This window comes from Lynx canadensis, chromosome E1, assembly GCF_007474595.2.
Source record: "Lynx canadensis isolate LIC74 chromosome E1, mLynCan4.pri.v2, whole genome shotgun sequence".
Taxonomy (NCBI): Eukaryota; Metazoa; Chordata; class Mammalia; order Carnivora; family Felidae; genus Lynx; species Lynx canadensis.
This window is the reverse complement of record NC_044316.2, coordinates 55,445,126-55,454,563: the sequence shown is the minus strand read 5'-3', so window position 1 is coordinate 55,454,563 and position 9,438 is coordinate 55,445,126. Positions and strand designations below refer to the sequence as shown.

The 9,438-nt window shown below is 60.5% G+C and overlaps 1 protein-coding gene across 2 annotated transcripts; it reads right to left on the bottom strand.

The window, feature by feature from the left end:
* Positions 1-2,627: 2,627 nt before the first annotated feature.
* Positions 2,628-8,070, bottom strand: UBALD2 (UBA like domain containing 2). Of its 2 annotated transcripts, none has more exons than XM_030294835.1 (3): positions 7,879-8,070; positions 7,574-7,636; positions 2,628-3,742 (listed from the first exon to the last, which is right to left on the bottom strand). In XM_030294835.1, the coding sequence occupies exons 1-3, from the start codon at positions 7,996-7,998 to the stop codon at positions 3,422-3,424; spliced, it is 504 nt and encodes a 167-aa protein (XP_030150695.1). In that variant the 5' UTR covers positions 7,999-8,070; the 3' UTR covers positions 2,628-3,421. The 2 variants fall into 2 exon arrangements, with proteins under 2 accessions (XP_030150695.1, XP_030150696.1); XM_030294836.1 differs by having other exon boundaries at positions 2,628-3,739.
* Between the last annotated feature and the right edge of the window lie 1,368 nt (positions 8,071-9,438).

Sequence of the window (9,438 nt, the reverse complement as noted above, 5' to 3'; positions counted from 1 at the left end):
GCTTGGGGCAGCGAGGCTTCTCCGGTCTGGGCTCAGGAAGATGGGGTGGAAAGGGAGGGGCCCCTGCAGGCCAGGCACCTCCAGCCTGCCCCCAGGTCCGGGGGCGGGGGGCTTCTCTTGGAGAACCAGGAATGACCTGTAGCCTGGGAATTAGACCGCGACCCCCTCACCCAACAGATGAAGCTGCCCTCCAAGGGCTTCAGGAGGGCTGAGCATTGCACCAGGGGTCAGCAGGGGCAGCAGAGGCCAGACCCCAGCTCACCCTGGACTTCAGCTGGGCCCGGAGGCTGCGGCCTTCCCGTCTGGGCCCACTGGGGCTTTCCGGAGAGGTTGGGGCTCCCGGTGTCTGTACCTTGAAGCGGAGGTGAGGGTGGCAGCCGGCAGCTGCTCCCCCACGGATGGCTCTGGCAGTGCCCAGCTCCTGGCACGGGTCCCAGGGGGGACCAGTGCGCCCGGGAAGGTTCCTGCTTGCTGTCCTGTGCAGTGTACCCTTGGGTGGCTGCTGCAGAGGCAAGCAGGGGCTTAGACGAGGCGGGGGTGGGGTGGGGCGGGGGGGGGGGGGGGGGGTGGTGCTGCCTGGCTGGCCTAGGCCGGTTCCCTGTTCCCCTCCTCCCTCCCCAGGGAGACGGAGAAGTGTGTCAGGAGGGGGTTAGCCTGGTGACGGCCATTAGCCAGGTGGCCTCGAGGCCTAGCCCTTGTCCTGCTCCAGCTTGCTCGGCTCCACCAGCCCCAAACAGACAAGAGAGCTCTCACTGCTATCCCGAGTCCTTTGTGCTAAAGGTCCCGGCAGGTTTGAGGGGACAGAGGGGCAAGGGCAGGGCTGAGCTCAGCAGGTACAGCAATCGCAAGGGAGGAGCACCCCCCACCCCCAACCCCGGGCAGGGGGCCGCCCTCACACGAAGGCCTCTGAAGTCCTGAGAGCAGTTTTAACCATCTTCAGGTCTGTTCTCACGCCGCCCCCCCTCCCCACCCCAGTCCCCATCTCCCCGACATGGGAAAGGGATGTCTGACACCGGAGGCCTGCTTTACGGTGTGAGAAGATGGGGTGACAAGTCACACCGTAAAGGAAAGTGTGGCAGGAAACTGCCCAGAAAAGGGTTTCTCCCCAGTTCCATGTGGGCAAGCGGAGGGTGGGGTTGGCTCCCCGCGGGAGGGGACGTCCCCCTCCTGTCCCCATCTCCTGAGTGAGATGCTTTCACCTTCACGCATCATGCAACGCATGACCTAATGCTCTGGACGAGAGGAGGGGAGCAGCTTGAACCCCGGGGTCCGGGGTGTGGGGTCCCGGGTTCACAGCCAGTGCCCTTTTCTCCTGGAGCAGGGAGCAGGGGAGGGCCAGCCCCTCTGCTTCTGCTCGGGCTCCCATTTCGCACCCTGAGAAATGTCAGAAGGTTGCTGGCTCCGTGTCCCTGGCCTCGAATCCAAACTCACCAGCTTGGCAGGGCAGGGCGGCAGCAGCAGGACAGCCGGCCCGCCGCACCCAGGCCTCCCCCACGCCCACGAAAGGACAGGGAATGGAGGCCCACCCTCCTCCCCGCACCTGGGCCGGCCGCCCACCCTCACCGGGGCTGTGGTCCCGAGGCCACCCACGTGCCCCGCAGGGACTTCCCCTGGCAGTCCGGGGAAAGCACAGGTGGGCTGGCTGGTGGGGGGAGGCCAGGAGGAGCCCCAGGGGTTTCCAACCAGGAAACAAAACCGAAAGGACGGACCCAGCCCCTAAACCATCACAAGCCGAGGGGAGCTGCTACAGGCTTCCCAGCGAGAGAAGGTGCGGGAAGACCCAGGAGCAGGGAGGGCTGGCTTAGCAGGCATTGGGTGTGAACTCCCAGACCTTCCGGTCCCCGAGCTACAGCGGGGGCCCACTCCCGGGCTCTGGCTGCTCAGAGGGAGGAAACAAGCTCTTGGGGGACAAGGGACTCAGGGTAGCATCCCTCCTCCCCAGCATGAGGCTCACGGAGGAGCCCCGACCCTGGGACCAGCCACCCACTCCTCCAGCCGGCTCGTAGGCTCCTGCCACCCAGGCCACCCGCACGGCAGGGTCACCTGAGGAAGGGGCCCACTGGGCCAGGAATCTCTGCCTCCACTCTACTGCCCGGAGGCTGTGGGGAAGGTACGAAACAAAAGGAGGTCAGTTCCTGTGGGGACACCTCTCTCTGGATCCTTGACAGCCTGGGCTGACCTTTGGGGTATGGCCAGTCAACATGCACTCAGGGACAGGCTACCCCAAAGGCCGAGGACAGAATACTAGGGATGGGTCCAGATTGGGGGCAGGGGCAGAGGATAGGGCTGCCACCAAGTGGAGGGGTAGCTCTCCTCACTGCGGACCAGACAAAGGCTCCAGGGCTGAGCACCGGCCACTCCCCACTGCCAAGGGCCGAGGGGAGAGGGGAGAGGGTCACGGTCACCGAGTCAGGCCCCGTCTCCCCTTCTCCCTTCCACACTCAACGGGACCCAGCCTGTCCTCTCAGCGCCGGGGTCTGGACACCCCTCCTCAGAATATCCAGCCCAGCCACCTAGCAAGGAAGCCCTTCCCCTCCAACCACAGCACAGCCGGGGCGCCCCGGCCCCTCTTCCCCAGGAGAGCGCTTTTTTCCTGCCAAGGCAAATAAAGGCACCGCAAACCAGGAAAAGTTAGAAAAGTCTCTTTTTAAGTCTTTAAATTAAAATTTCACCCTGGTGAGATGATTGATTTGGGAACTAAATCCAAAGGCAAGCTCTCCACTCTGTCACCCACTCGGACGGGACGCACAGCGGGAGAGGCAGGGTTGGCCGTGGAGAATCGGGTCCCCCGGCTAGGCAGAGCCTGGGCCTCTGACCCAAGCCGGCTCCTTAGTTCCGCACGAGCCCCGCACATCCAGCTGGAGATGGGGGGACCCCGGGAGCTGCGGGGCCGCCGAGGAAGCCAGGGTGGGGAGAGCACCCCATGGCGAGGAGGCCTCCACCCCTCCGGCCGCTGGGCACTTCCTTGGAGTGGCTCCACGGGGGTCCTCTTCTGACTCCAGAAGGCATGACCTTTGAGGGGAGGCGGCTAGCAAGACACCTGGCCCCCAAGCACCTGCCCCGGCACCAGGGGTGGAGGGAGGGGTGCTGGCCCAAAGGGGAGGACGCTCCAGCCCTTCCCTGCTGACCCCGACCAGCCAGCTCCATTCTCACATACATTAGTTACATTTATATATTTATATATTATAGTTATATATTAAAAAGAGAAAAAACTTGCCTGAAGAGAAACTCCTGAAGGACCCAAGTGGCTCAGGAAGTTTACTAGCCCCGCCCCCCCCACAACAATTCTTTTTATAAAATCTTCCAGTGCGATCTTCAGGAAACCCCCGCCCGCCCCAGCTCCCCCCACCCTGGCCCTCCTGTGTCTCCGCGACCCTGGGCTGCCCCCCAGCTCCAGCCCAGCGCCTGGCAGCATCCAGTGTCATCTCTGGCCATCCATGGCGGCCACGGCTTTCTGCTGGGAGCCCCCCTGCTGTGCTCCGGGGGGCCACGTGGGCTGTGGGTGGTGCAGGTGGTGGAAGCTGTGGGCCGTGGGCGAGGAGGGTGGGATCCAAGCGGCCTGGTGGCCGGGGGGGGACGAGGCCCAGAAGGGGCTGAAGTTTGCAGGGGGGGAGCAGGCCACGGCCGTCATGGGGCCGTTGCCGCTCTGCAAGCCCTCCGAGGCGCGAAGCTTGGAGAACATGGCCAGTGCATCCGGAAAGTTGGGCGGCGTGGCAGGTGTGTTGCTGGGGGTGCACATCTGCTGGAAGAGAACACAGGTGTGGGGAGGGTTACCGGCACACTCCCCGCCCCCAACGTGGAGCCACGCCCCCTGGGCCCGGAGCCTTCTGGTGGCGCTCCCCCAAGGCCAGCCCCTCCGTTATTCCCGTTTTCCAGTCCACGAGGAGCTTCTACAGGAAAAAGCACCCTTTCCACCCTGAGCCAATCGATACACACAAACCCCAACGATTTTCATCAAAACCAAAGAGAGTTTCATGATGCCAGGAAGCGACATCCCGAGGAGCGTCAGAAGTAAAGGGTTAATTCCAACCAGAAGCTAGGGTGTCAGATTCAAGTGAGGACAAGAGAGCAGCCCGGGACACCATTGCTTAGCGCCTCACCCTGGGTAAGAAACCAGCTGGCTCCCTCAATAATCCGCCCTCAGATGTTCTGAGGCTGTTGGTCAAAGGAAGGCGGCCAGACCCAGGGTCTCCCTCCGATGCCCGGAAGCTACACTTTCTGTGTCTGGGTTCGTTCGGCATTAACAGCACCGGCCAGCAGGCCCTGGACACTTTGTTATCCCACTTCTCACGACGCCAGGGCACAGATGGGGAAACTGAGGCCCGGAGCTCAAGTCAAGTGACCAAGGCACATCCACCGCAGCAGACTACAAGCTGAGAAGATGGGATTCCCAGGCTCGAATTCCTGGGGGTGGGGTCCCAGATCTTCCAGGCCCCAGCTCTTAATCTCTACCCAACCCTGAGTCATCTGCACTTAGAGTTAAGTACAACTTCATGCCTCGCTCCCGGAGGACAAAAACCAGGGAGGGATTTGGGTTTCCTGTGTCCCCAGCATCTCTCCCATGATGTGGCAGCCAGAGGCTGCCAGAAGTCTCGGCCTGTTCTGTCCCTCAGCCCGCCTCCTGGGGGTACCTTTACCAACACCGCAAAACCTGCTGTCTTCTGCCACGACCCTGGGAGGGAAACTCCCCGAACTCTCCAGTATCCGCCACCCTTTCTGATCAGGGACCCCCGCCAGGAAGGGCCAAGGGCTGGGGTAGGGTGGCGGACTCTCCCCGCCTATGGGGGGAGGGGGGAAGGGGGGGAGGGGTAGTGCAGCGTGGTGGGGCTGAGGGTGCCACCTAGAAGCGTCCCACAGGGGCACCCGGCCCAGGGCAGCAGAGAGCAAGGCCTTACACAAAGCCTGTTCTGACCTCACCAGCAGCTTCTCCCTTTCCGGGGAAGCCAGGAGAGTACTTCTTTGAATTTCTCCTAATTTTAGCAACACCAGCCCCTCCCCCAGGCACGGGGCTGGGGGGGCGGGGGAGACAAGATTCTAGGGTTCCTCACCTCCCAGAGGGCGCTTTCACAGCTCTGCTTTTAAATCCCAGGCAGAAATTGAGGAGGGAGAAGCAGTCCTATTAACTGGGCCAGGTCCCTACCAGCAGCTAGGGAGCACCAACCATTGTCTTCCTCAGGGGCGGCCGCAGGGCTCCCAGCAGGCACGGCCCCACCCAGACCGACCGCTTCCCTCCTCCCTTCTGTTCCCCGCCCCCCACCCCAGGGCTGACTTCTCGGCAGCAGGAAACAATGAATGGGGGGTGCGGGTAGAGGCCAATTGCATCACAGCATCGTGACTTCCCCAGTTGACCAAGCCAGCGAAGCTTGGCCTCGATGAACCACCCCGCTGCAGAGAATGGTCTGGCTCGCGGGGGGACCGGGCGCATCCCGTGCCCACCTGGCTGGGTGAGCTCCTGCAAGTTCCTTCACCTTTCTGAGGTTCTCTCCCTCTCTACTTTGGTAAACGCAGGGGTTTGGACCACATGCTCCCGAAGCCCCTGCAGCTCCTTGCTTCTAACAACTGTGGACGAAGCTTCCAGCCCTCAAGCACACCCAGTGTCCACTGCACCCTGCTTGCGATGCAGTGCCTTACTCTTAGAGCTGCCCAAAGCCCCCCACCCCCCCCCCCGCCTTGTCTGGGAAGATGCCTATGGCTGTGTGACTGTACAGTAATTTACAGGACAATCATTTATCAGCTACCTGTGCCCTGGGTCACTTCGGGTATTATGCCACTACTGTTCTCTTTGTTGTTAAGTTTTTTCCTTGGATTCTCTCTAAAATTAGACTCCTTGAGGGCAGGAATGGCATTCTCCACTGTGCTGATTAAGTACTCAATACATGGCGGGCTGATGGATACCCGAGATTATAAAGTCTGTTACAAAATCTGCCGCCTGCCTTGAGGGAAGCTTTTAAGAGATTATAATCCCTGGGCGCCTGGCTGGCTCAGTTGAAGAGCATGGGACTCCTGATCTCGGGGCTGTGAGTTCCAGCCTCACGTGGGGTACAGAGATTGAGAGGGAGAGGGAGGGAGAGGGAGGGAGAGAGAGAGACAGAGAGGGGGGGAGAGAGGGAGATTATAATCCCTTGGGATTTGCAGAGAAGGAACTACAGGACCTAAAAGGGCCCATAGTCCCAGCTCTCCCTGTTCACTGCACCACAAAATGCTTGTTCTGGAAGCCCCTGGGCGTTCTGGAATGGCTACAGTTGGTGGAGCAAACCCCAAGGCTCTTGTGAGAGATGGGAGGCAGGGGGCTCCCAGGTTCTAGCGCAAGGTGGAAGCCAGAGCTTTCCCATGGTCACACGCAGGGCAAGGTCTCCTGGAGATGACCCCTCACGGTTTATACAAGGAACCTGGCCTTAGCTGCCACAGCCCTGCAGCCGGCACAATTCTCCCCTCATATTCCAAGACGTTTTTGTCCTTTGATTTATATACAGCATAAACCATTCCAAGTTGAGAAGCTGGTTAAAAGGTCAAGACGGACCCTTCTACTTGTCCTTTCACCTAGATGAAAACAGGGCCCCAAGGATAAGACACAACACTGAACCACGTGCAGCTTCTCCAGGAAAGGGAGCAGCTGAGAAGGGAGCCATGGGCAAGGACACCAAGTGTTAAAATGCCAAAAATGTACTCCAAAAGCCACAACAGATCTCCTGGGGAATAATGTTTTACAATCCCTACTGCGGAGCCCGGTCCCTCCCCAACCCCCCCCCCCCAACAGAGCTAATAGGTAACTAGGGGTGGGGAGGGAAAGGCATTCAAGCCTCTAAAGTGAAAGCTTCGTCCTGTGCCCCTGGAAAGCAGGACACCCCCGCCGGCCAGGAGGGCAAAGCCTCAGGCCCCGGGGGGCCGGCTTGGAAAAGACAGCAAACCCAGACCCCAACCGCTTCTGTTTCCTGTACTTTTATGTGTCTTTACGTACTGGGGTTAAATGCAAATTCTTGTCCTTATCTTGTCTAAATCCGTATGTCCTCCACGCTCAGGGCAAGTCCCTTTTCCAACAACAGGAAAGAGTGAACATACCTCTCCGGGTAGAGCCTAGCTCTACCCGAGCCTGGGTGGATTTATCCCTTTCCTGTTCCCTGCAGGGCTGGGTTGTTTGGCTGGGGTGTGGGGCGGGGGGGAGCTCTCCGCAAACACAGACACCCCAGCTCCCAGCCCCCTCAGGGTCCTTCACCCGGGCTCCCAGTTTTCCCAGACGACCCGTTACCATCCCATCCGAGCCCCTGCCCCATCCCCCGGCCATCCCGGCCCCCGGCCCCGGGGAGCGCTCCCGGCCCAGGCCCGAGGTCGAGGTACAGTCGCCTGGGAGGCCGGCCCACGAAGTTGGGCGAGCCAGCCGGCCCCGGGAGCCGCTCTTTCCTGGAAGACATTTTGGCTCTTTGTTTACATCGCGGCGCGGCGCTCCCCGGCAACATGGCTGTCACCGCCCGCGGCTGACAGCGGCCCCCGGCCCGCGCCCTCGGCTCCGGGTGAGCTGCGGGGCCGGGGTGCGCGCCCGCGCCGCGCCCGCCCGCCGGCACCCGGCCCCGCTTACCATCTGGTGGTGGTGGTGGCCGTTGGGAATGTTGGTTTCTTGGAAAAACGTGCTCAGGGCGGTCTGCGGACAAACACAGCGGCAGGGCGGCGGTTAACGGGGACGGGGGCGGGAAGCCACCCCCCCCCCCACCATCGGCCCCCGGCCGACCCGTCGGCCCCGCGGGCAGGGCCCCCCCGCGCCGCCCCCGGCCCCGGGCCCGCGCCCCACGCGACACCTCCCGGCCGCGGATCGCCTGACGGGGCGACACAAATAGAGCGCCCCCTCCCCGGCGCCGCGCGCCCCGGGCCTCGACCCGCGCGCACCTCGAACTGCCAGTGGGCCGCCTGCAGCAGCTGCTTCGCCTGGTCGGCCGCGCACCCCGCGGCCAGCACGAACTGGTTGATCATGACCTGGTGCCGCAGCTCGTCCATGTTCACCGACATGGCTCCGGCCGCCGCGCGACTCCGGCTCGGCGGCCGCGGGAGGCCGGCCGCTCTCGGCTCGCGCTCGCCGCCCGCTCGCCCGCCCGCCCGCGGCCTCCGGACCCCCAGCCGCCCGCCGCCCGCCCGGCGAGTGTCCCGGCCCGGCTCCCGCGGCCGCCGACACCACAAACAACGGCGCGGGGCGGGGCCGCTGTCCCAACGTTCGGGGGCCGCGAGCCGCCGCCGCTGATTGGCCCGCGCCGCTCGGCCTGCGCCCGGCTCCGGTGCGGACGTTCGATTCGAATCCTGCGGCCTGCGGCCCGCACTGTTTCTCTTTTCGCCCGGCCGCGCCCATTGGCGGAGCTCGGCGCCGTGGAGCCGCCCGGCATTGGTCGGCCGCTGTGTTTTGGCTCTTCCGGGCTCCTGGTTGGCCGCGGCCGGGAGTTTGGGGCGGAGCCGCGCTCGTTGATTGGCCTCCCGTGGGCCTGTTTGAACTCAACTTGAAAACCTTGAGTGTCTGCTGATTGGCCGAGGGCCCTGTGTTTGCTGTTGTAGGCTTGGGGGTGGTGCGGCCAAGTTCATTCATTACTTCATTGAAACTGTACATGCTCAGCTGGAAAAGCAAGACAGAGTGGCTTTGACTCATTTCCTCTGAAAGATGTGGTCATCTCGAGAAACAGAATGATCAAAATAGAAAACAGAGGCTTTGCAGCTGCTCAAGTCTCAAAGTTGTTTATTTTTTTAAAACTTTCGAACAGCTCTCCTTTTTTTTAGCCTTTTATTGAAATATAAGGTACCTGCTTTCTGCCTTTCGATCATTACCCTCCCCAAAGGCCAAACAAACTTTTCCTAGTTTTTAGACCAAAAACTTTTGCTCTCTAAAGATATAAACCGATGTTAACATACACTAAGTATAATTGCAAGGGGGGAAAAATGAGACTTTCTCAGTCACTAATAGCCCAAGCTGCGAATTTTTTTTTTCCTTAAATCAATTGGCCTAGCTGAAGCTAAATTTCTACCATCTTTTTGAATACAGTGTTTCTATATGGCTACTGGCTCTCAACCCTAGCCATTTAAAAACCAGATTTGTTTATATGTGCTGAGCTATCATCTTCTGGATAAAAATTTGGCTTTTAGGAGCACCTGGTTGGCTCAGTAGGAAGAGCGAGCCACTCTTGATCTCGGGGTTGTGAGTTCAAGCCCCAGGTTGGGTGTAGAGATAACTTAAAAATAATATCTTAAAAAAAAAAAAAAAGGATTGACCTTCCAGGCTTTTTTGGGTATTGTGGGGGTGGGGAAAGAACTAGGAGTTTAAGTGGATTAAGGAAGGGACAGAGAAGTTAGGAAGGTAAATATTACTAGGGATTCACTGTTAGAATTTCAGTTTCTGAAAAACTTGGTAAGTTTTGGATCTGAAATACCAATTACACACTATGTTTAAATTAGTTCAGGGTTGGGGCA